The sequence below is a fragment of the Adiantum capillus-veneris genome, chromosome 23, assembly GCF_014529385.1.
Source record: "Adiantum capillus-veneris isolate H3 chromosome 23, ASM1452938v2, whole genome shotgun sequence".
NCBI lineage: Eukaryota > Viridiplantae > Streptophyta > Polypodiopsida > Polypodiales > Pteridaceae > Adiantum > Adiantum capillus-veneris.
Genome location: NC_140953.1, coordinates 118581046 through 118607286, shown reverse-complemented (window position 1 = coordinate 118607286; position 26241 = coordinate 118581046). Strand labels below are relative to the sequence as shown.

At 42.6% G+C, this 26241-nt stretch overlaps 1 protein-coding gene across 1 annotated transcript; it reads left to right on the top strand.

Moving 5' to 3' along the window:
• Positions 1-1262: 1262 nt before the first annotated feature.
• On the top strand, positions 1263-25809 carry LOC147428438 (CBS domain-containing protein CBSX2, chloroplastic-like). The gene is made up of 8 exons (XM_086497685.1): positions 1263-1570; positions 16271-16358; positions 16458-16522; positions 17478-17526; positions 23721-23773; positions 23877-23992; positions 24086-24143; positions 25499-25809. Exons 1-8 carry the CDS (start codon positions 1316-1318, stop codon positions 25580-25582), a joined length of 768 nt encoding a protein of 255 aa, XP_086353811.1. The 5' UTR covers positions 1263-1315; the 3' UTR covers positions 25583-25809.
• The last annotated feature ends 432 nt before the right edge of the window (positions 25810-26241 follow it).

Below are 26241 nucleotides of genomic sequence, written 5' to 3'. Positions count from 1 at the left end.
AAGACTTAGCAGCATTGCATCTAAAATCCATTACTAGTTCAAGATACCAACCACGAATCAATAGTAACCTCTCTCTATTCATGAGACCGATGGGTGATATTTGGACATAAAAGAGGTAGATATTATAATTATAGAGGAGCTATCCATGTTAACCCAAACGACTTTTTACCTTATCGTAAGACAAAATGTCAACGTAATAAGCAATACATTGGCATATCCCTTCAACAACATTTGTGTTCTCTTGCTCGGTGTTCTTGCCCAACTACCCCCAGTTTGTAGTCACGCACGGGAGCTTTGTAACACATGCCATATCACAAGCTCGGTCCACTGTCTACATGCAACTTTCTACAAGATGTCATGCTCTGCAACTGATCCTTAATTGCTTTAGATCTTGATCATTATTCGCGAAAGAATACCATATGTAGATGATACCTTGGGTGCATGTATTATAGATGAAGCACATATGCATGACTACATCAACAACTCTACTCCGATAATCTATACTCACAGATCAAACGTCCAATACTATAACAACCTGTCAACCTAGCCTTGAATAAGTTGTACATCAAACTGACATCACAAAAGTTGAAATGAAGACGAACGGGAGTAACATAAATGTCCTATAGTAGTGGCTCCTAGACCCTAAGTTCAACGAGCTAGATTTGATCGCAATTGGCATGTGCTGTATGATCACTTAAAATACCGACTTGACAATCGATGTGGCAAACGGTGCACCAAGCATTGTTGATGCCATAACACAAAACACAGAAGGTGAGCTCACATGTATCATTGTCCTCATTCATTGTACTGATCATAACTACAAAAGAAGAAAGGAAAAACACAAATAACTACAAAAGAAGAAACGCAAAACACACTCGACATCCACTTCAAGACTAACCATCCCTATAATTTCGCTGAATAATTGATGCTCTTAACTTTGTCTCATTTTTCAAATGTATATCCCTTTCACACAGCCCTTGCCAAATTAGTCATGCTCTTTTTCCCTTCAATGCTAGATACTAAATGCCAATTTGCATATGTCCTATTGTATTCTACAGATGTTATATAGCAAGGCCCACCAAGCAAGACTAGTTGGAGAGGTTGTATTAAATTATTATAATATTTGTATTCTACAGATGTTATATACAGATGTTATATAGCAAGGCCCACCAAGCAAGACTAGTTGGAGAGGTTGTATTAAATTATTATAATATATGATATATGATACATAATAATATATGATTTGAAATTGGAAGCGTTAAGATTGTGACAGAAATATCTGAGTTCATTGGGTGGTGCTGCTGCAAAGCTCGCCATGGATCTAAGCTTCTGCTTGCCGTCATCGACATCTTCTTCGTCCATTGCGTCTCCTCCTCTATGTGGTTGCAGTGGTGAGGCTGCTCTTTCGCCCTCCTGCTGTCGATTTCCCTCTGTCGACCGCTTCTCTCGTGCTTCCTGCTCTGCGAATGTGTCTGTTAGTGTCTCCAGTTTTCGCTCCCATACGCCCCTGCAGTTTCGAAGGCCCTCTTCACATGCACCGTGTGCTGCACTGATGGAGAACCCCATTCCGGTAAGTGGCTGGGTTGTGTGTGCGCGCGCGCGTGTGTGTGTGTGTGTGTGAGAGAGAGAGAGAGAGAGAGAGAGAGAGAGAGAGAGAGAGAGAGAGAGAGAGAGAGAGAGAGAGAGAACTCTGGACCGAAACTGCTAAGTGGTTTTGATAATCATCAGTCCTGGGGAAGCTTTTGGATTGTTCAATACAAATAGCTTCCGATACCTAAGCCAAACATCTTACAGGCCTAACAATATTGGCCATTTGGCATAAACTCGTTGAGTTAGTGGGGACTCAGTAAACTTGATTTTGAGAAGTCAAGGAAGTCTAAAGCAGTATTACCTGAGCAAGGTAGCTGTCTTCTTTGGAAGGGACTTGTCAACCATGGTGATCTCTTGCTGTAATTGTGAGGCTTTGTCGGTCAGGATTGTGCTTTGTAGTTAAGGAAGCCTCTTATTACTATGCCTAATCGATGAAACTGCCTGGTTGCCCTAGCTTTGTTACTAGAAGAGAGGAGGAATAGGCTTACCATAAATACCAAGAAGAGACAAGGTAAAAATTAATTTAAAGGGCATGTTTTTCATAGACTATGCAAACAATATTTAAAGACTACTTTTTGAATTGTGTGGCCCCTTTATAAGTTGGGCAGTAGACAAGGGTGAAGAGTCATCAATTTCTTCAAAACCCCTTCACACTTCAGCGAAGGGTTCATCTATTGTGAACACGTTCGCACACATATCCTAGCATCTCCTCACACATGCATGAAAACATCTAGTTCAATTCTCTAAGGACCCCCCGTTCATTATAAATGCTCCTTGAACTTTGGTAAAAGCTATCAAGTTAAAAAGTACATTATTAGAATTGGATTTTCCTACTCGGAGAAGGTTCAAAGGAAGAATGCATGTTGAGGAAACCTGCATATAAAGATTTTTTTTACTAAATTAGAGAAAAGTAATGACAAAACTCAAAAATGTAAATAGAACTTTGGGAGGTAGCTCTCAAAGTGAAAAACCCATCACAATTCCCAAATTAATGAGAGTTCCATCAATCTTATTGAAGTGAATTGAGGGACACATGTCCGACTCTCAGAGATGCACGACCTTTAAGGCTTTTTTTGAAGAGCCAAAAATCAACAAGCATTCAAACTACTATGTCAAAATGAGCAGCCACATTGAGTAGCTATACTTTCTATTGAAATGTCTTTGTATGTTCATACATAGATCCAAGACCAGTCACTAAAGTCCTTTGTCCAACATTCACACATTCAAATGGCACATGTATAAAGCAGAGGTTGAGGATCTTTATAGTTGAAAATCTACCATCGAGTGTCGAATCAATAATTGAGGTCCCCATGTTAAATCTTAGGGTTAATAAAAACCGCGCCCTCTTGCTCTATTCCATGTTGTTACGGTGTGTGTAATGTGCAACGGAAGGATTGATGGTGAGTGAATGCTCAGTCCATGCTCAAGGTTCCTTTTACCTCATGAGAGTTTGTTACAGACTTGGGCACCCCAAGTCGGAAATTGGGCACTACACACGAGAGAATCACTCAAATACTTCACAATTTTATCACACTTTAAACACAGAGTCGACATGGCCCGGCGTAGTTTTGTGCCCAGAGGTATTGACCCAAAATCTGGTGCCCCTTTCGATTTCTTTTTATATTAATGCTTGAGCAAAAGTTACAACTCCCACGTGCCCTCTGCACTCTGAAGCTTGTCAGCTAGCTTGAGTTCTTATTTAAAGGCCCTTGGTCTCAAAATCAAAAGCAAGTACATGAAAAGATGCAAACTCAAAAGCACTGGGCCAAAAAGCAACCAGCGTGGATTGTGAAATCCTGTACAGCCTGCCACGTGGCATGTTAGCGCAAAATGTGAAGGTCTTGTATTGTCCATACTATTTTGCCACATCATCAGCCAAGTCGCCACGTCATCAGCTTGTGACATACCCCCCTCTTGAAAGAATTGTAATCTCCCTCGATTACACCTGTAAAATCAGACATAAGCCATAAACTAGTTTAGTAGACATTGACTCTAAGTACCGACGCACTAGACGACACAAATTCAGCACTTGCACAAAGATGAGAGTCTCATCACATTCACATTTAGATTATATCACATAAAATCCATTCAGATCTAGGACCATGATTCTTGGCAACGTATTTAGCAATCGCATCTAGATCCACATTGGACCTTACTCAATATAATCAGAAGGGACGCGTTTGGGGACGGGGCTCAAATGGATTTTAGTGTAAAAAAGAGGGTGGGAAGGAAAAGGGGCGACGAGAAGCCCAAAATGGGCGTCCCTTGTGACTATGCCTCATTGATGTTGGCTTAACTAATTCTTATCGCGATCATGTCCATAGATCTCTCAAGACTGAAATGTCTCAAGACTGAAATGCTGCAGTCATTTCGTCTTTCAATTATTTCGTCTTTCAATCTGGCACTCAAACACAATCACATGTGTGAGTAATCAAAATAATCAGATTTATTTGCGGGAATTCTAGTTCATCAATCACACATATTGAACATAGTGTTTCAATCTTTTAGTCTAGTCATGTCACAAACTGATGACGTGGCAGTGCCAGTACGGATTGCTGACGTGGCAGCTGACTTGCCAGACCCGAAAAACGTGCTAATTGGCTCACGTGGCAGGATACGGATTTTTTCGCGTTCTACGTTGGTTGTTGACGGGGCCTGGCTGTACGGATTTCCGCAATCAGGAACCGCCAATTAAAAAAAAAGAAGAAGTTACATTCCTTTGAATGTTTTTTTTTAAATTTCTTATGTATTTCATATATGTTCTACGTTACGTAGCATTGCTGGTCATTGTGGACGCACGTTTTCTCTCTTCAATATGGACCTCTAAAAGACGTCTGAAATCTCATAATGCTACTACTACAATGCATGATGACACCTAAAGAGGTTCAATGGTGAAAAGTGTGATGTGTCAGATTTCGAAGTGTTTGGTTGTATTTCTTATATGCAAGAGAGCTAGTTCAGATTAGCTTAGAACTCTAGATCAAATGCTTTTTGTTGGCAGATTTTCAACCAAGATGCATTTGGCGCCATTGCTTTTAAGTTTTAATGCTTTTGGGGTTCTGCTTTTAGCAACCCTTGTAATTATTAGTGACCCAAGGGGCACACCTTGCAGAGCATCTAGACGCAGAGTCTGAGAGCGAGCACCCGCGGGCAGTTGTACTTTGCTCAAAGATTCAATATAAAAAGAAATACTGAAAGGGGCGCGAGTCTCTGGGGCCAATACCTCTGGGCACAGAACTCCGTCGGGCCGTGTCGACTCTCTCTCTCTCTCTCTCTCTCCATTAAAGTTTAGTGATTATGAAGTTTCTGTTCGTGTGTTGCTATTAATTTCTCGCTTGGAGTGTCCAAGCCGGCTACAATGGTATTAAAGCACAAAAAGATTTTTCTTCTACGGAGGATCCGATCCTTTTGCATCGCAGACAATTTTTGTGAACGAATCTTCGTATCCCGACCCTGGACTTATTAGCCACTCCCACCCTTCATACATCGCGCATCGTGCGCTTTCCCGTCTTCATCGCTCTGTCTTACAGGGCATAAAGCATAAAGAATCCCAAAATACACATGGGTTCTTGAGAAGAATCTGACAGAAATGACACTCCTCTGTGGGAAAGCAGAGGAAAAGTTGAAAATCCGGCGCGGGAACTGAAGAAAAGAATGAAAATTTGGGCCATTTTTTTTCCGAAGGACATGTTTGCTAGAACGGATTACAAATGTCAATTGTAGATTGTCACATCTGTGAACAGAGTGATTAAGTACTCTAGGGACCTGAGATTGGCGAAACACCTGAAGGATTACCCGATTGATACGATTTACTCGAGATGGTGTGTGGCGAGTGCTTCTCCTAGAACGAGATGGACAAGAACTCTTGAAACAACGATGAACCAAAGGACCACGAGAAGATAAACTTGAGAGTTACAGAGCAGCAGCCGAGTGCGGAAGAAACGGAAAGATGAAATCAAAATTGGTACCACATTGCATGGGGCCCGCTCGAATCAAATAAACGAAAGTACGAAACTTTGCCGCACTTGGGGCAAAGTGAAAGATACGGAAGCCATCATTTTCTTTGATGGAGGAGCCGAGGCCAACTTCTTTGCATTTGAATTGGCGGCTCGACTTGGAATTACGCCCGACAGGCTGAGGCCACACGCGGAGGCAGTTCTACCCGCACCCGGACGGGATGTTGCCATTACACTGATGTAACAGACTTGGACACTCCAAGTCAAGAATCAACCGCGACAGCACCAAATAACCACTTCAAAACAATTCACCGATCACAATAGATTTGCACTGGCCCGGCGGAGTTCCGTGCCTAGAGATATTGGCCCCAAAGATTGGCGCCCCTTTCGGTATTTCTATTTATATTAATCAGATCAAAGTACAAGAGAGTGGCTAGGGTTTCACTCTCAGACTCTGCGTCCCGATGCTCTGAGAAGTGAAGCCCTCACCACATATATAAAGGTACAAGGGATGCCCAAAAGCAGAGCCCCAAAAGCTTTTAAAAATAAAAAGCACCAGATCTCTCTCTTAGAGTCTCTTTTTAAAAAAAAAAAGCAAGTTCTCTCTCTTTCTCATGGCATGGAGAAAAAGCAAGATTCGCATTGCTCATCATTAATTTTTTTTTTCTTTTAGCCTTCGCGATTTTCGGAAATTAGGGTTTTTGGTAGAAATTAGGGTTTCTCCTGCCCGCCACGTCATCACTTTGTGACATACCCCCCTCTTGAAAGCATTGTAATCGACCGCGATTATGCCTGCAAAACCGACAAAAGCCATAAACCGTCATAGCAGACACCGGTTGTTAGTACCTACGTACGAGGAACACACATCTAGCACATGTACAAAATCGACAGTCACATCACATGACATCACAGGACATGACCAGACATCACTGGACATCACATGACATTCAACATTCATTCAGATCTTAGACCATGATTTATCGGCAATGTAGCTAGCAATCACATCTAGGTCCAATCGGGACCTCATCGATGTCCGATTGACTAACCCCTATTGCAAACCATGTCTATTCGAGATCAATCAGACCAAAATGCTGTAGTCATTTCGTCTGTCAGTTCCTGCACTCACAAGAAGTGAAGAACAAATCAGTATCATTATCAGGAATCCCATTTCATAAAGTCAACCAGTAGAATACTATCAGCTCTCAGTATCCCTGAAGCTCAAAGAGACATCAGTGACTTTAGTATCAAAATCGAGGCATCTGTTGACAAGGGAGCGGAGTGACTCCCCTCTTGTGCATCTCCGTATATTTCTTGGAGGCAGAAGGTTTCTTGAGAGCGGGTTTCGAGAGTGGTGTTGTGGTTCTTTGCCACTCCATCTGTACCTCTTCCAAAGAGGTCTGGTTCATATATTTTGCCATCTTCGGGTCCTTGGCAAAATTGAGCATCATCTTTGTTGCATCGCCAATCAATTGACGACGCTCCATCTCTCGTTGCTTCGCCTGAGTAGGTCGAGGCGGGCCATACTCTGTCTGAATCTTCATTGTGATCCCAGCTCACATCTCTAGATGCAGATGGAGTCGACTGATCATTGCCTGAAGCCATAGATGCCGCGGAAAAAAAATTCGGGGATCGATTTCCCGTAGAAGAGAAATCTGCCGTGCTCTGATACCACTGTAACAGACTTGGACACTCCAAGTCAAGAATCAACGGCGATAGCACCAAATAACCACTTCAAAACAATTCACAGATCACAATAGATTTGCACTGGCCCGGTGGAGTTCCGTGCCTAAAGATATTGGCCCCAAAGACTGGCGCTCCTTTCGGTATTTCTTTTTATATTAATCAGATCAAAGTACAAGAGAGTGGCTAGGGTTTCACTCTCAGACTCTGCGTCCAGATGCTTTGAGAAGTGAAGCCCTCACCACGTATTTAAAGGTACAAGGGATGCCCAAAAGCAGAGCCCCAAAAGCTTTTAAAAATAAAAAGCATCAGCTCTCTCTCTCTCTCTTAGAGAGTCTCTTTTAAAAAAAAAAAAGCAAGTTCTCTCTCTTTCTCATGGCATGGAGAAAAAGCAAGATTCGCGTCGCTCATCATAAAAAAAATAAAAATAAATTTAGCCTCCGCAATTTTTGAAAATTAGGGTTTTTGGCAAAAATTAGGGTTTGCAAGAATTTTAGGGTTTCTGGCAGAAATTAGGGTTTCTCCTATCCGCCACGTCATCACTTTGTGACATACCCCCCTCTTGAAAGCATTGTAATTGACCGCGATTACGCCTGCAAAACCGACAAAAGCCATAAACCTTCTTAGCAGACACTGACTGTTAGTACCTACGTACTAGGAACACACATCTAGCACATGTACAAAATCGACAGTCACATCACACGACACCACAGGACATCACCAGACATCACAGGACATCACATGACATTCAACATTCATTCAGATCTTAGACCATGATTTATCGGCAATGTAGCTAGCAATCACATCTAGGTCCAATCGGAACCTCATCGATGTCCGATTGACTAACCTCTATTGCAACCATGTCTATTCGAGATCAATCAGACCAAAATGCTGTAGTCATTTCGTCTGTCAGTTCCTGCACTCACAAGAAGTCAAGAACAAATGAGTATCATTATCAGGAATTCCATTTCATAAAGTCAACCAACAAAATACTGTCAGCTCTCAGTATCCCTGAAGCTCAAAGAGACATTAGTGACTTTAGTATCAAAATTGAGGCATCTGTTGACAAGGGAGCGGGGTGATTCCCTCCTTGTGCATCTCCATATATTTCTTGGAGGCAGAAGGTTTCTTGAGAGCGGGTTTCGAGAGTGGTGTTGTGGTTCTTTGCCACTCCATCTGTACCTCTTCCAAAGAGGTCTGGTTCATATATTTTGCCATCTTCGGGTCCTTGGCAAAATTGAGCATCATCTTTGTTGCATCGCCAATCAATTGACGACGCTCCATCTCTCGTTGCTCCGCTTGAGTAGGCCGAGGCGGGCCATACTCTCTGTCTGAATCTTCGTTGTGATCCCAGCCCACATCTCCAGATGCAGATGGAGTCGACTGATCATTGCCTGAAGCCATAGGTGCCACGGAAAAAAATTCGGGGATCAGATTTCCCGTAGAAGAGAAATCCGCCGTGCTTTGATACCACTGTATCAGACTTGGACACTCCAAGTCAAGAATCAACCGCGACAGCACCAAATAACCACTTCAAAACAATTCACAGATCACAATAGATTTGCATTGACCAGGCGGAGCCTATAGATATTGGCCCCAAAGACTGGCGCCCCTTTCGGTATTTCTTTTTATATTAATCAGATCGAAGTACAAGAGAGTGGCTAGGGTTTCACTCTCAGACTCTGTGTCCAGATGCTTTGAGAAGTGAAGCCCTCACCACGTATTTAAAGGTACAAGGGATGCCCAAAAGCAGAGCGCCAAAAGCTTTTAAAAATAAAAAGCATCAGTTCTCTCTCTCTTAGAGTCTCTTTTAAAAAAAAAAAAAGCAAGTTCTCTCTCTTTCTCATGGCATGTAGAAAAAGCAAGATTGGATCATTAAAAAAAAAGGAAAAAAGAAAAGCCTCCGCGATTTTCAAAAATTAGGGTTTTTGGCAGAAATTAGGGTTTACAGGAATTTTAGGGTTTTTGGCAGAAATTAGGGTTTCTCTTGTCCGCCACGTCATCACTTTGTGACAACCGATCATTGGCAAACTTCTTTTGCAATGTCAGGGGTGTTTAGGAAACGAGGATTGTTATATCATGCCTTGGGAAGGGTGTGATGTCCTCCGAGGAATCCCTTAGTACCAAAAGAACAACACTGTGGTTGACTATTGGGCTAAGAAAGCGATTTTGACAAATGAAGGGCAAAGAGATTGTACTTGATGAAATTCAGTTTCTTTACTCGATTTTTTCTTGAGAGAATTGAATGATGATTGAAGGTCGAATATGTTTGACCTCGAAAACGAACGACAAGATTTTCTCAAAATAGAGGCTGAGTGTTTCTCTGAAGGCGTACAAAGCGAGTTACCTCCTTTACGTCTTGAAGATCACATGATAGATCCGTGGTAGTACACCATGAACCGGCCACCTTACAGAGTTAGCCGAGGCCAAGATAAAGAAACAATGAACCAAAACAGATTCCACATTACAAGAATCGATGATGTACTCGACAGACTTCAGAATTCTACTTACCGAATTGATATGAAGAGTGATTATCAATAGATTTTATGAAATTCAGTTTTTTTACATTGATTTTTTCTTGAGAGAACTACATGATGATTGAAGGTCGATTATGTTTGACCTCGAAAACGAACGACAAGATTTTTTGAAATAGAGGCTGATTATTTCTATGAAGGTGTACAAAGCGAGTTACCTCCTTTACGTTGTGATGATCACATGATTGATTCGTGGTGGTACACCACGAACCGGCCACCTTACAGAGTTAGCCGTGGCCAATATAAAGAAACAATGAACCAAAATAGATTTCCACATTACGAGGGTCGATGATGTACTTGACAGACTTCAGAATTTAGCTTGCTGACTTGATATGAAGTGTGATTATCATCAGATCTGTATTGCTCCTGGAGACTTCTACAAGATAGCTTTCAAGACGACTTTTTGGATTTTCAGAGAATACTGAACATTTGTGGGATTTCCAAACACTAAGGAAGCATAAATTGTTTATAAATGTGAAAAAGAGCGAGTTTTTCTTGCTTGAGTTACATTTCTTGGGACACATCGTCTCAACAGAAAGGGTACAAATGTATCCGGCCAAAAGTGACACTATCCGCGATTGGCCCGACTTGAAGAATGTTCATGAAGTTAGAAGCTTTTGGACTTGTGTTCTTACTACTAGAGGTTCATTCGGAAGTTTGCAAAGCTAGCTTCCCCTTTGCACATTTTGACTTATAAAGGAGTCCCTTTCTCGTGGGGATCGATAGAGGTGACTGCCTTTCAGACACTTCAGGAAAAACTGACTACTGGACTAGTGTTGGCTTTGCCAGACTTGCAAAAGCCATTCGAAGTATATTGTGATTCTTGGGAGCGATCTTAATGTAAGAAGGCCATGTGATTGCCTATGAAAGCCGATTGTTTTCAAGGCCAGAATTGACAGCACAGATTTAAGAGAGTGCAATTGGCAATGATCCATGCTCTTACTCAGTGGCGACATTACCTACTCAGAGCCGATTTCACGGTCTTTACTAAACATCAGAGTTTACGCTACTTCTTGTCACAGAAGCAGCTTCCGAAAAAGCAGATGTGGTGGGCTAACATTTTTTCACAGTTTTACTTCCAAATTGTCCGTGTGCAGGAACAGAAAAACTTGGTGGCAGATGCATTGTCTCTGAAGCCCCTAGTCTTGGCTATTTTCCGCGATTTTTCATAGAAGCTTCGAGGATATGGTTGAGCAGTACGCCACCGATCCGGATTTTTCCGATGTACACTCGAATACAGAATGGGGAGGTAGTAGGAAGATATTCCATATGAGATGGCTACTTGATGAAGAAAAGGATGTTGTGCGTCACATAGCCGTTGAGGGAAAAGGTGTCATTGTCCACCTTTTACGGGTCACCGCATCATCGACATCACTTTGAAAGGTGTGGAGCGTTATTTCTTTTGGCCGAGACTCAAGAAGGATGTGGACGACTTTGTTCGCAATTGTTTAGTATGCCAGAAGGTCAAGTTTGATAGGCATAAGGTACAAGGATTACTAGAGCCTTTACCCATTCCCACCCGCAACTTGAGAAAGTATTGCAATGGATTTCATCTTTGATCTCCTGAAGACACAGAGTGGGCATGAGGCCTTTGGACGGTCATCAACAGATTCAGTAAGCAGGCTCACTTCTCTGCAGTAAAGAAGACAGTTAGGCCCGATCCTTTGGCAAAACTTTTCGAATATATGGCATGTTTGAGTCCATTGTTTCAGACAAAGATCCTCGATCTACTAGTTGTTTTGGATGGCAATCTGGGAGAACATTGCCACGTGGTTGCAGTTCTCATCCTCGTTCCACCCGCAGACAGATGGGCAATTTGAAATAGCCAATTCAATCGGTTTGAATTTGTTTAGGTCTTCTTCTTCGGATCGGAAGACTAAATGGGAAAAGTATTTGCTCTTGGTGGAGTTTGCGTACAATGACACACGGAGAAGACGCCATTTGAAGTGCTCGAGGGTGCTAAGAAGCTTATGCACCCTTGGTGTAGATGGGGAACGGGGAGGGTCGGAAAAACCTCTTGGTGGGGAAAATTCTTTTTTGCCTCTCTCATGCTCATCACCTCCAAGCGAAGTATCCATTCCGCTTCGAGTTATGACCATCCACTGAAGTCTTGGGTTCTTAAGTTCACGAGGAACTTGGGTTCTTGCGGGTCTTGGGTTCTTGATGTTCTTGAGTTATTGAGGTTCTTCTTTCGCTTGTAATCTGTGTTAGAGAAGGATCTTCTCTCCACCCTAGTTTTGCTCTTTTACGCGGGCGCACCCCTTGGCGGCCTTGCGCTCACACCAAGGTTGCTTTCTCCCACCTCACGTCGATTTGCCGGCTGCTAAGTGCACTGTCCGCTCTCAATGAGTGAAAAGCGAGACAAGGGGAGGCTGGACAAGCCCTTCTTTCTTAAGTTTCCAGTCACTTTTCAAAAACACGATTAGGAATCGACAGGCCCAAGTAGACTTGGGTTACGTGCGACCGCAACAAGCAAAAAAAATTCTGTGGTTCTTTCCTTGAGTGATACAGAACACTGCCAAAGCTCTGATACCAATGTAAGGTGCAGCGGAAGTGAATGTTGATATTGCTCAAGATGAGTGCTCACTCGAACTGTGCTCAAGGGTTCCTTTTACTTAGGGAGAGCCTTCCGTTCCTTTAGTGAGAGAGTGCAATGGACACAAACAAAGTGAATGACACTGCGAATGAAGGTACATGAGACTGAGAGATGGAGAAGAATATGACACCAGAATGTTGTCAAAAACCCTCCTCCGAAGGCCCCACTCTCTTTGGCGAGAGCAGTCTACTTATGATTGCACAAATCTCTACAATGCTTGGACTTGCCGACGATGTCGACGACGATGAGACGGGCTGAAATCTGAAAAATCTAATGGCTGAAATCTGCAAATCTTTATCTGCAGAATTCTGACTCTATGTCGGTGACGACGGTATGGCGACGACGAGCTGAAAACGCAGATGCTGAAATCTGCGTTTTCCGGGCTGAATCTGCAAACTGCGCTGGATCTGACCGTGCGGCGAGGATCTGCTGCGGGAAGGTGAGATCTGCGAGGTTTGGGACTTCTTCTGCGGGTACTGACTTCTGAAAACTGAAAACGCCGGTGTTCTTGATGTCCTTGTCGCGAAGGTCTGCAAAAACGCTGTGGTTGATCTGCAAACCAAAAACGCTAGGGACTGAAATCTGTCCTTGCTGATGGAACTGCTAACGCTAGGGCTGATCTGCTGTCTACTGTCGCCAGGAATCTGCAAGTGCAAAAACGCTGGCTGATCTGGTGCAAAAACGCTAGGCCTTTTGGTGAGAGAAAACGCCAGAGTTGTCGCGGGGGTTGGTCTTGCTGAGAAGTTGCCCGTTGAGCAAGGTGCTCGTGCTGCCTCTTCTGGCAGAAAGTGCTAGCGCTAGGTTTCTATTTATACAAACTTAGCAAAATTGCCCTACCTACTTTTTAACAAAAGTCACTTAAAAATAATAAGTGAAAAATGTCTAAAATAGGGAAAATATGTCTATGCACTGTAAAAATGCTCTTGATCGGTTCTGATGGAAATCTGATGATTATGCTGTTTGCAACCAGAGGATATGCATCTATTCTAAGTGTCTGGACATGCACGGTCTGCGAACAGACTCATAAAAGTGCCAGATCACTTGCTATTGTAGACTGACTTGACTGAACTGATCCCTGTGTCATGCTATAGCTTGTCCATGGACACATTGGGTTGGATGTGTCATGTGACACTTGTTGTGGTCGCACGTAACCCAAGACCATTTGGGCGTGTCGATCCCTAATCTGTGTTTTTGAAGAGTGGCAAGTAACCCAAGAAAGAAGGGCTTGTCTAGCCTCCCCTCGTTCCTCTTTTCCGCTCATTGAGAGCGGACCTTGCACATTGCGCCAGGCCGATCGACGTGAAGTGGGAAAAAGCAACCTTGGTGTGAGCGCAAGGCCACCAAGTGGTGCACCCGCAGGAAGGAGTTGAGCTTGGGTAAGAGAAGCCTTCTCAAACGGAGATTGTAAGCTAAGAACCCAAGAACCCCGGGGCCCGAATACCCACGTACTCAAGAACCCAAGAACCCCAAGAGCTGAGTGTATGGTCATCACCCGAAGCGAAATGGATACTTTGTGTCATGGATGCCTGAGAGTTAGTCGTTGCATGCATCATCGCCTGTGTCATTGCCTACATCATCGCTAGAAGGCTCTAGAAGAATCTAGAAGGATCTAGAAGATTCTAGAAGGTTCTAAAAGTATCAAGGAGATTCTAGAAGTTTCTATAAGCATGGAGAAGATTCCGGAAGAATCTAGAAGTTTCTAGAAAGCTTAGAAAGTTGAAGAAGGATCTAGAAGGTTCTAGAAGAACTAGAAGGATCAAGAAGTTTCTAGAAGCTTGGAGAAGATTCAAGAAGAATCTAGAAGTTTCTGGAAAGCTCTAGAAAGTCGAAGAAGGATCTAGCAGGTTCTAGAAGAACTAGAATGATCAAGAAGGTTCTAGAAGATTCTAACCTCCTCAAGAAGAACCTAGAAAGTCCTAACCTCCTCAAGCAACCTCCTCAAGCACTAGTATAAATTGGGGTCTTGGGCCACAAGCCCCTCAGTCTTGCTAACACTAGTTGTGAGGCTCCTATGAGGAAAGCCCTTCTTCAGTTCTTGTCTTATGTTCAAGTCTCGTCCTTGCAATCAAGCCTTGTCTTGTACTCAAGTCATGTAATCCAAGTCTTGTATCTAGCTCTCTTAATAAAGTATTAAGTCTTGTAATCAACATTAAGCTTATCATCAAGTCCCAAGTTCTTGTACATTGTGAGCGCCTCCTCTTGCTCTCTTCTAGCTCTATATGCGCTCATAACACTTTGAGTGAAGGTGGTGATAGTGGAGTTGGAGAAGACGGAGTTTCTACTCCAGTAGGATTGTTCCCCATCCTCTCCCATCCCCATCTACGCCACGGATTGCACCAAACCCTATGGAGGCTTTGGTCAAGTCGATGATGAGATGATGCTACAACAAGAGGTGTAACGCGCCGCCATGGAAGAAAGAAGGGCAGCCATGGAGCTTGAGCGTGAGCAAGCACGCATGGCGGCCGAAGAAAGAAGGGCAACTATGGAGCTCGAGCGTGAGGCTCAACGCATAGTGGCCGAAGAGAAGCAAGCGGCTATGGAGTTAGAGCAAGAGGTGAAGTGAGACCAACGCATGCAGCTACTCTCCTCGAAGACCAAGCCACTCAAGGAGGTTGGCGAGTCATCAGGTAGCATAGGTAGAGGCAAACATTCCAACAATCCAGTCACCGAGAAGTTGACATTTAGTAAGTACGATGGTAAGATGGATGCATCTGTGATTCATTCTTGGTTGCATCAATTTAATGCTTGCTTTGCAACTAACAAGAAAACAAGCAATAGGAAAATGTTGACCGTTGCCATGTATCTAGCAGATGATGCCATTAATTGGTATCAAGATTGGCAGGAGTCACAATTGGCTGAGCATCTTGAGCATGTTGATGAAGGTGTTCCCCTCTCTTTCGGTTGGGCGACCTCCAAGACAAGCTCAAGGCGCGCTTCATGCCACGACAATACCTTGATTGGTTAAAAGAAGATCGGCGTGGTCTTCAACAAAATGGATTCCCTGTTATGTCTTTTTCTAACCGTATTTTGCAGATTGGCGTTGAATTGCGTAAGTCAGATGAGGATCGCAAAGAGGCTTTCCTCTTTGGGTGGGTACATGAAGTTCGATGTGCAAGTTTTCAGGCCTACTCTCCATACTTGCAATACTTGCACTAGATCCGCTAAAAATTGCACTAGCTGTGATGATAGCATATCTGAATGGATAAAAACAGCAAGCTTTCTCCTCTCTGAAACCATTAGAAAAGCATTGGAACATGCCGCAAAACACGCTCTGAGATCGGATCTAAGGCTGAAGCTGTGATACCAGAAGTGGAAGCGGAAGAGGGATGGGTATAACTGAAAAGAGCAGCTACAAGTGTGCAATTTCTTGTCTCCGATGGTCGACAATAGCAACCTCCCGAAGGTTGAACCTCCGAGAGCAACGCCGTCGCTGTGCACCTTCAACCTCAAAGGAACTACAGGTAGAGGGGTCACCGGGGGCAAACGAACACATGGGAGGGTAACCTGCAAAATACATGGACACGGGTAGATTTGGCAAAAACTATAGAGAAGAAGAAGAAGAAGAAGAAGAGAGTTTTAACGTTGTAGGAAACTATCCCAAGAGACCTCAAGAGAGAGAAACACTAGCACTTGAGAGACTTTGAGAGAGAGAGAGAGAGAGAGAGAGAGAGAGAGAGTGACCCCAGAAACGCTGGCTCTACAATGTAGATTGGATGATTATCGCTTGGTGGGTAAATCCCTTTGTCAGAGTTTGCTGTTGCTTTATTGTTGGTTTTACGTTTTGCTGCTAGTTCTCTGGTTTAATTTTGTTTCTTGGAGAAGATGTTCCACAATTAAAGTTTGTGGTATGAAGTTGAGGGTTATGCTGGCACTACTTAGTAGTAAGTCCCCGTCAAAGTTTTGGATTACTGCAGGCGAAACAGGATTACCACACAGTGGGTGAATTCATGACAACAATGGATGACATGTTTGTTGTCAATACATCAACCACAGTGGATGAGGGTATGAATCTGTCAGTTTTACTTATTTTCACAGTCAATTCATCATATCTTCACCACACTCAATATGTAATGCTTTTTGTTTATTGTTCTATATGATTAGCTTTGGAGTTGCTGGTGCAAAACCGAATCACAGGCTTACCTGTTGTGGATGATGCTGGAAAACTGGTGAGAGTGGTTCATCACAAAGTGCATCGATTGATTAAGTAATGGCAATTTGCAACACCAAACATTGATAACATTCTAGAGCAGCTATTGACTCTGTTTAGCTTGTTGCATTTTCTACCTCAGTTGTGAGGACATTCGTTTAATATACATCTGTGAAGCTAGTACTGTTACCAACTGTGATGTAGGCATGTCTCATGTATGTGCTTCGTAGGTAGTGAACTGCTGGATTGTGTGTTGGGTATTAGAAGTCCTCCATAGAAGTATGTTACTGACTGCTCAAAAATTGGATGATACAGATCTGTCATTAGACATGTCGCATCCAAATTGTTTTTTGAGCGCGTAAGTTTGGACCCCCTTCTATATAACAGGTTGTGACTGTATGCCGTGTGTTACTTTAGCTGGATTACGTGATTAGGGAGTTTCTTGAGTTTGAGCATAATTGTTAGCATTTTGCAAATTTAAAGCTTGCTTTGCCAATCTCTATTCTCATACTCAAAGCCCTATGAGGATAGAATGAGGAGGAATGCCCTTAAAGACAAAGAAGGTTAGACAATAAGGTTAGTAAATCTGAACAAGGCTGGTAGGGTGGGTTTTTCCTGATTTTGGGGGGGTAGGGGAGGGGAGGATTGTTAATGTAAAAGGCACAAGAAGGCAAGCGAGGATACAGCACAGGCTGATCTCGACTTTATTTGAACTACTTTTGAAGTAGATCATTTCAAGTGGCTCACATTTTGGCGCCAATTTCACATCACCAAATCAGTCCTATAAAGCTATCAACTCTTTAAATTTTGAAGTAGGGGCAGCATACACTTATTGCACTAATTGTGCCCATGAATGTACTCTGTTTGAATTTTGAAGTATGTGTCAATGGCCAGCACTTTGATTCTGAAATGCCTGATGCTGTGTGTTTCTTGAGACCGGTACATTTTTCAGATTGTGCTCGGTTTATTTGCAGATTGGAGTAGTTTCAGATTTTGACCTGCTGGCACTGGATGCTATTTCAGGTGCTTCTGTTTCTCTGCCATGGTGTTGAAAGGTTTTGTATTGTGGATTAGAATTTTTTTGATTGCTGATTGCATGATGATTATTTCAGCCATCAGATCTGATGTTTTGTTTTATGACAAGTTCCCTAAAAGGTTTTCTGGTATAGCCGCAAATGCTTATAAAGCTGGCAACTTCTTCAAGTCTCTCCTGTATAGGGATTTCGAGGAGATGTACAGAGATTCACTGCTCCACCTTGGTGTTTAATCTCCTGCCGTATTTCCAGTAAGATGTATAGAGGCTTCTCTCTCCTTTTGACTATACCTCTTTTTCCTTCAGTCATGTTCGAGATGACATGGCTGCTTACCCTTGGATCCACCTGTCTTTGGTTATGAAGGACTGTCCAACCAAGCTAGTAAAAGTGCTAGGTGCTTATAAGAGAGTGCAGATTCAGTGCGGTAAGATTCTATTCAATGCTACAGAAGTCATTCCTTCTGGTGCCTTTCTTACATGAAAGTCATATTGGAGATTGGCACCTCAATTGTGTGGACTCTATTCTTGGCTTGTTATTTGGAACCCAGGGTGTTCATGCACCTGAGGTAGCATTCATAGACCGAGTCAAGTTTTGCAATTGGTTTCCATGTTGTCTGACCTTGCCATATGAACTGTCACAAACGGGAGCGTACATGAAGAGAGAGAAAAGGTAGAAGATCAACACAGTATTGGGGACCAGAAGATGGGCTAGTGCTCCCCCTTAAAAGAATCTTTATTAATAGGGAGAATCGTTTACAAGCACAAGAACCGGAGTAAACCCCTCCGTTCTAGATTTCAAACTCGATGGTGGTTTCCTTTCCATTCAGGAACTCGAGAGGCAAACTCTCCGTTCAGTGTTCGGTTTGCTCTCAGAGCATGTGAGCTCTGCAAACCGTTTTGGACCCCGTTTCGGGAATCTCCTCAAGCATCGGCGGAAGCTTCCTCTTTCAATTCTCATAGGTAGAGTACTTGCAAAACACAATTATAGTAGCAAACTTGGATAGAACTCATACACAAATCATCACTTGTTGCTCCTGACAGAGAAAGCAACCTCTGATTGCAAACTCGTTGCGCGAACTTGCAGAGTAGTCTCGGTAGAATCTCCTCGTACTCTTCTTACAGCAGGGACGCCTTGCTTTTGGTGCAATAGATGCCGGAAATGGAGGCGCCAGGTTTCTTTTATAGGCTCTAGGAGCCGGCCAAAATACGGTGGAGGAATAGAGGGATAGGAGGCGCCTTGCTGTCTTGGACTCCAGGCCAAGAAAGAGGGGGAGGAGAGAAGTTGATGGGCTGCCAGAAATAGCCAGTAACGGGGGTGCCCAGATTTTGGGTTAATTTTGGCAGATGGCTGCCCACTTATTAAGTAAACCTCAGTAAAAAAACTTACGACCTGAAAACTATGCTTACACAAACACACCCAAGGCATCCCTGGATGCAATCTCATGCGTAGATGCGATGCGGACATAGACTCCGTTGTGGGAGAGCATCTACTTTTCTTGAAAGCACTAAAAAAGCAACATGCTTTTCAGAAAGCAACTTCATTTCTTCAAAGCTTCTTAGAACCCATCTTCATTCATGTGCTCACATCTTACGCGTAACTCTTAGTTTGGATTTCCTCAAATCACGAAATATTCCCTCACCAATGCTCGTGTCACCCATCCCATGACGCATCAGGAATATCTATTACCCGGTCTCTCCCACCGAACTTACAAAACAACTCCTTCGCAATGCTTTATGTCACCCATCATATGATGAATCACAAATGTCCTCTCCTGATGGATTCTCAATCTTGTAGATCTACAGTTCCTAACTTAACAGTTCTCAAGTGCATAAATTTAAATAGTCCTAATTTCATCAAATAGAAATTAGTTGGAAAATAAGAAACTAGCCAATTTAGCAACATCCCTTTGGCTTCTAAACGGTTTTCCTCAATTGAAGTGCTTATACACAACCATCCAGAATATTGGAATAAGGGGCTAAGTTTTGCTTGGTCATCCACAAAGTAGAATAATTTTTGAAGCTCACGAAATACTTCAGTGTAATCTTCTTAGACTTAAGTGGCCGCTCGTGATGATGATTGATTTGGAGTATCTCTTCTATTTCCTCAACCTCAGGGGAATCCTCAACAATAGGCTGACTCAGAGGCGGTCCCACATATGGCCGAAGTAAACTAACCCGGAAAGCATTATGGATCCTTGAATTAGACAGTAGATCTAATGGAAAGTGACATCATTGACTTGGTTAATAAGCTTAAACAACCCATAGTAACGGTTGGAAAGTTTAACTTCCTTTTTCTTATGAGTCGCTTGTTTCTTCAGTCTTGCCTTCTCAAACTTGAGTAAGGCCAATTGATTGAGTGTCAAGTCTAAATTCCTTCTGTGCTTGTAAGCCGTTTTCTTATGTTTTTCTTGTGAGCGTAAAATTGCTTTCTTGACTTGCCCATACCAGTGTCTAAATCTTGAACGAATTCATTTGCTGTAAATATCTTATTCTTAGGTTAAAAGGACCGGTGGAAGCAAAGGCTTACCATAAAGAATCTCAAAAGGAGCTTTCCTCGTAGAGGAATGTACGGTGTTGTTATACGCTCGTTTGGGGATGATATACAAAGGAAAAACTCAACTGTGTACCTAGATTATCAAACAAGGATGCCAAAAGTTTCGTGTCATACAAGGATTTGATCGTTTTCTTGACTATAATAAAGTGCGCTTGTTTACTAAATCTGTCTACAATGGTCCAGATTGCATCATTACTAGTCCGAGTTATAGGAGGATCTATAATAAAATCCATGGCAATACTCTCTCAGGGCTTATCAGGTTCGAGCAAGGATTGGAGTAACCGAGGTGTTTTGTGCCGATATTCCTAGACATACCGATTGATGCGTGCTTTTAGGTTTGGCCAAAAGAAATACTGTTCTAATGCTAAGGCAGTAGGTCAAATACCCCTACGACGTGCATAAGGCAAAGCTTTTGCTTCATCCATGATTTTCTTCCTGAAAGGTTCCACCACACAAATTGCCTGGTGGTGGTACATGTAACCATCTTGAATAGAATAGGGATACTCGTTCTCACCGTTATGTAGCTTTCTCCAAGTCAAGGAGAAGTCAGAGTTGTTCGGATACATGTCGCGAAGTGATTCTAGTTTTTGGTGATATAGGGAAGTGACTGCATTCATTCTGGGCCGTCGAGACATTGCGTTGCAGTCACATTTTTGCTTCCAGCGGTATGGAGGATCTTGAAATGAAACACAGACAAGAAGTTTTCCCTTCTCATATGTTTCTTAGACAATTTCCGTTGTGTAAGGAAAAATCTTAGACTTTGATGATCGGTCTTGATGACAAAGTTTGCTCCCAGAAGATCGTGCTTCTAGGTAGACAAGGCGGGAATCACAACCATAAGTTCCTTCTTGTAGATTGAGGCATGCAACGTAGCATCCTTAAGCTGTCTACTTTCAAAAGCCATTGCATGGGCTTCTTGTTAAGCACCAATGCAATCACCTGAAGCATCGCAAATTACCTCAAAGGGTTCCCTTAAGTTTGGTACTATTAGAATAGGACCATGGCTCAATAGGTATTTAGGCATGTCAAAGGATGTTTTTTGCCTTGTTCCCAATGGATTTTGTTCTTTGTTAGATCATGAAGCGGTACTGCTACAGTAGCAAAGCCTCAGATGAATCTTGATAGTACGAGTACAATCCTGGAAAACTATGTACATCATCTACAGTAGTGGGAGTTGGCCAGTCTTGAGCAACTTGGATCTTTGCTGAATCCATGCTTACTTGACTATGTTGCCTAGGTACTGTATTTCCGTGAGAGAGAACTCACTTTTTTTTGCATTATATGCAAGTGCTTCTATTGTTTCTCTTCTATTCGGAGAGTATGTCGTAAAAAAATACTCCCATGAAGGCTTAGTATGGACTAAAGATACGATACATCATTTGATTGAATATGGCAGTAACATTGGTTAAGCTGAAAGGCATGACGAAAAATTTAGAAAGTGCAAAGGTTGTGCAGAAAGCAATCTTGTTCACATCCCTAGGGGCTATACATAAATTGATCATACCCACTCTTTAAGTCTATGCGACTAAAGATGCTCGCACCCTGTAGCTTATAAAAAATGCCATTGATTTGAGGAATCGGAAATCGATTCTTGATCGTGATCTTGTTTAGAGATCGATAATCCATGCACATAGGAAATGGGCCATCTTTCTTTTGCACCATTAGAACTGGAGAGCAATAGGGAGAAGTACTTGGTCATATCAGACCTTTCTCTAGAAGCTTGTCGACTAAGGACTTGCTTCAAAATTTCCTCGTGCTGAGCAAGACTCTCCCTTTATGGGGGTTGATTAGGAGGAGAGCTACCCAGTTTGAAATCAATACGATGATCTTCCCAATGTTACGGAGGTAGATTATGTGGAAGGGCTTCAATAAAAATGTTTGATTGAGCTGTCCTTGCACAAGAGCTACATTGGTAGTCAACCCCTCAAATGCCGATCTGGATGTGATCGGAGTGCCTAGCTGATCAGGTGTATAGACGCTCGCAGTATATAAAAAGAGATCAAGTTGTCTGCAGATCCAGGATCATAGAGGATTAGTACTCCTGGTTGATGAGAGATTCCAAGCCCTTGAGAAGCTGGCGCTTTCCTTTCTCTGTTTTCGTTTTCCCTTGCACATCTGGAGTAGAGTTAGAGCTTTGTTGACGAGGTTCCTTCTTCAAAGGCTCCTTCTTCATAGATGCTTTTTCTTGTTGCTGCTATCAGACTGGGAAGTCGGGCTTCATACGTCCTTTCGGTCCACAATCGAAACATCTTCTTCTTCCTTGAAGGTTTGTATTTGTGTGGGTGAGAGATTTAATTTTGTTGCTGGTGCCTTCTGGATTCTTAGACTGATTTGATTCCCTAGAGGGGTGCTGAAACAAACACATGGAGTGGATCTCTCGGCTACACGAACCGGGACACGCGTCGGACGAGCCACCTCCACCCGACCATAGCCACCATCCGGTAGCTCCCCCGTGTTGGGGCTAGTGTCCAAGGACGTAGGCATGCACCTATAAAACCGAGCGTCCCATACCACCCGGCCTCACCTCCTCGAGGTGACCTTGCGCACTCCTAGCCTCGAGGGTTAACCACTGGTACTTTGCGAGTGGGGGTCGATAACTAAAAATGAGGCCTTGGCCTCCCTTTTTTAATAATGGCCGGCCAAACTGGGCGAGGTCACTACGTCCGTCCGGACACTGGATGCCCATTCCGACGGTGTCTAGGCCAGATCCCCTCTCTTGTAAGCGGGACATAACATACTTGCCCCCTTAAGAACCATTGATGTCCTCATCAATGAAGTGGGGATACTGAGCCTTAAAGATTTAACCGATTCCCAAGTAGCAAATCTTTCAGATTGACCCTTCCATTTAATTAGGTACTTGTCATAAGCTTTTTTGCGTGAATGACAAGTACGATGATCTAAAACAGCCTCTGGTTCTCGAGGAATATACTCAGTTTGCATATCTTGCCATACATTTTCCTCGATAGGCACAACAACGTCGGCTTCGTCTAATTTTTCTTTAAGGTGGCTGACATGAAACACTAGATGTACACTAACATCCAAAGGAAGAGCCAGTTTATAGGCAACCTAGCCGATTTTCTTTGTGACCAAGAATGGACCACAATATCTAAAGCATTTAAACTCAAAAGCAATTTGTCCCAAAAGCAACTTGTTCCAAAAACTGCCAAAAAAGCAATCAGCGCAATAATGCAATTTGAGGAAATCCGTACAGCAGCCACGTCAGCATGTCAACGCAAATTTCAGGATTCCATACAGCCTGTCCTCTGGTCCTGCTGGGTGGTCATGCCACGTCATCAGTGTGTGACACAAATTGTGGACCTCGTTCAAGTCCCACATGTGCCGTGGTGGATATTCATGCCACTTGCAGACTTTTAAGGTGGCTTCTCATCGTGGCTCCATTTTGCAGTGACAAAAAGGCAGAGACATAACACCCTTCTGTACTAAGATAAACAACCAAATGTGTCACTACACCTGCTTGTTGTAGTTTAATCTTTGTGTTGAGCAAGTGCACTCAGATCCTTGACATTCCACTCTCGACTTACTTACTCCTTGCCTTTTGAGTTGGCTTCCTCTTGTTTGTTGAAGAGGAAGGGAGAGAGAGTTTCTTATTGACTTTGGTCTTTGATTCAGGTAAGAGAGCTTCAGATTCCTCTCTTTTCCCTGAAGCGGGCAGCTCGTGGAAGGTAGTCAAAGACATTTTTTATGCAACTTGTATTAAAAAAACTGCAGATGTTTGATATGCTTGTACATGCCTAGTTGTCAATTTATTTTTAGAGGATTTTACAGTCTTTTAAGGAGCTTCAGAAGCTAATAAGCAAAACACAAGGGAAAACGGTGGGAGAGGTCATGACGCCATCACCCCTAGTTGTTAGGGGGATGACAAATTTAGAGGATGCAGCAAGGTGCAGTAGTTCGTCAGTCAATAGTTTATGCTCACATCTTTTTGTTTTGAAAACAAAGCTTGATGTTATTTGTGTCTACTCTGATGCTTGTAGGCTACTCTTGGAGACTAAGTATCGTAGACTCCCTGTAGTTGACGATTCTGGACGACTGGTATGCAACTTTTGTCTTTATCATTATGCACATTGTAAACTATTTGATTTTTGTCCTTCAATGTTTTGTTATGAGACCTTGAAACATGAAAGAGAGTCTTCGTTTAAAAAATGAGTAGTTAACCCTGGAAAGCAGGCAGAAGTGTGGGATAGATATAATTCAAAGAAATGAGGGAAGTTGGAGTAGAGGCCGGTGGTTTCAAATGAGGCAGACAAATTTTAGCGCTTAGCTTGGGGGCACTGATTATGAAAGTGGGGATGTTGTAGTATTTAGTCAATACTATGCATGATGAAGTTGATGGTTATATTGTCTTATGGGTGACTACCATTAGTCTATAGCTGCGCTTCCCACCTTTTGCTTGGCGAGCTCCATCACTTTTTCTGGATATCATTGTCGTTGGGACTCCAAGGAGCGCACACACTAGATTTAGTGACAAGCTGTACCATAGCGTAACGCTAGATGGTAGATGCATGCACACATATATAGATGTGTGCATGCATGAGTATAGACACACATATACATTTATATCTTTCTATTCATTGACTTGATACAATTAGAGTGACAAAGGAAGGCTCAGCTAGAGAGATCGAGTGCCCACTGTGTCAGAAGCTTGAGGAAAAGAAAAAGGAAATATTAATTTTCTTGCATAAGAAAAAACCCTAATTTATTCTTTGGTTTGTCTCAACAAAAAACTCTATATCTTTTTTAACACTATTTCAATAAATATTGCCCAAAACTAGTTAAATACAAAGCTCTCTTTACAACGGTTGAAACCTCAAAAGTTTCTGCTGTCTTAACAAGTTTTGCGAAATGTTTCGGAGTTTTGGGGTATCAAGGTTTTAAAGCTAGCATGATGCCCTTACTGATACTGTAGGGTTTGAGGCGTTGAGCACATGGACAGCAAGTTTGCCAATTTGTAGGCCTTTGTGTTTCTGCAAAAAAATTTACACTTAAAACTCTTTCACATTTGCACTATGTAAATTACATGAAGCTGCAACCACATAGAAAATTGGCTGACACAGGGAAGAAGGCGAGTGGGAAGAGTGTCAATTGGTTTCTTATTGTCTTGATGGGGTCATTTCAGCACATTAAGTGGTCATGTATTAGGCAACATACTCTGCACATTTTGTGGTGGAGACGAGAGACGGTAGCTTGGCATGTGCCTTTTAGGCAGTCCTTTGCTTGCCAGTTAATGTTTCTAGAGAATCATTCAATGTAACTAATGAAAGAGCTGCTAAGGTACGGTAGATTTTATGGGGATTTTGAAAGCAGGGAGTCAATGATACTTTATTTTCCAATGCAGAGGCCTTTTGTTCTTTCTTGATGTCGTATAAGCCTTCTTCTTTTGTGTGCAGATTGGTCTTTTAACAAGGGGTAATGTTATTCGAGCTGCCCTCAAGATGAAGCGGGAAGCAGAGGCTCATTCGCAAGGTGCTTAGATCGAATATATATACAGTCAACAGCCTAGTGTGGCAGCTCAAAGTAATTTTTCTAGTCATTGGTCATATTAAAATGATTTTTTTGAGAGGTGCTTACATTTATTCCATTGAGGAGAAAGTTCTTGTGTAATGTATTAATTGGTACAGACAGTTGCAATGCAATCAATCTGTATTATTACCGTATGTAATAATTGATTGGCAGACCAGTGTGGTCAATGCTTTGTTCAGTCGACTGCAAACTTTTACATTCTCCTGTGTTTTAATAAGCTATTTAGTGTAATTTGGTTGCTTTCTACTTGGTGATTTTGGCTTTCTATGACTTGAACTTGCGTCTCATGCTTATGATGTAGAAGGTAGTTGGAGAAGCTGTTCTCATCCCTTCTTGCTGTGTATGGTGATTGGGTGATGTATCATACAGAAGTTGCTTTTCATTCTAGAAATACTTACCGAGGTTATGCTGTTAAATTCCTTGTTGCATACCACGTAGCATCTTGTTCCTCTTGTTCCTCTTGTTCAAACACGCGCTGTGTGTGCTGGCAACAAAAATAGGAGAGTTCTATTTATGGTGTACACTCACGAAGCCTTTGGAAATACTGGGAATCCGTTCAAATTTGTTTTTACAGAACAGAGGTATCAAACTTGCTGCGTTTGCCTCATGT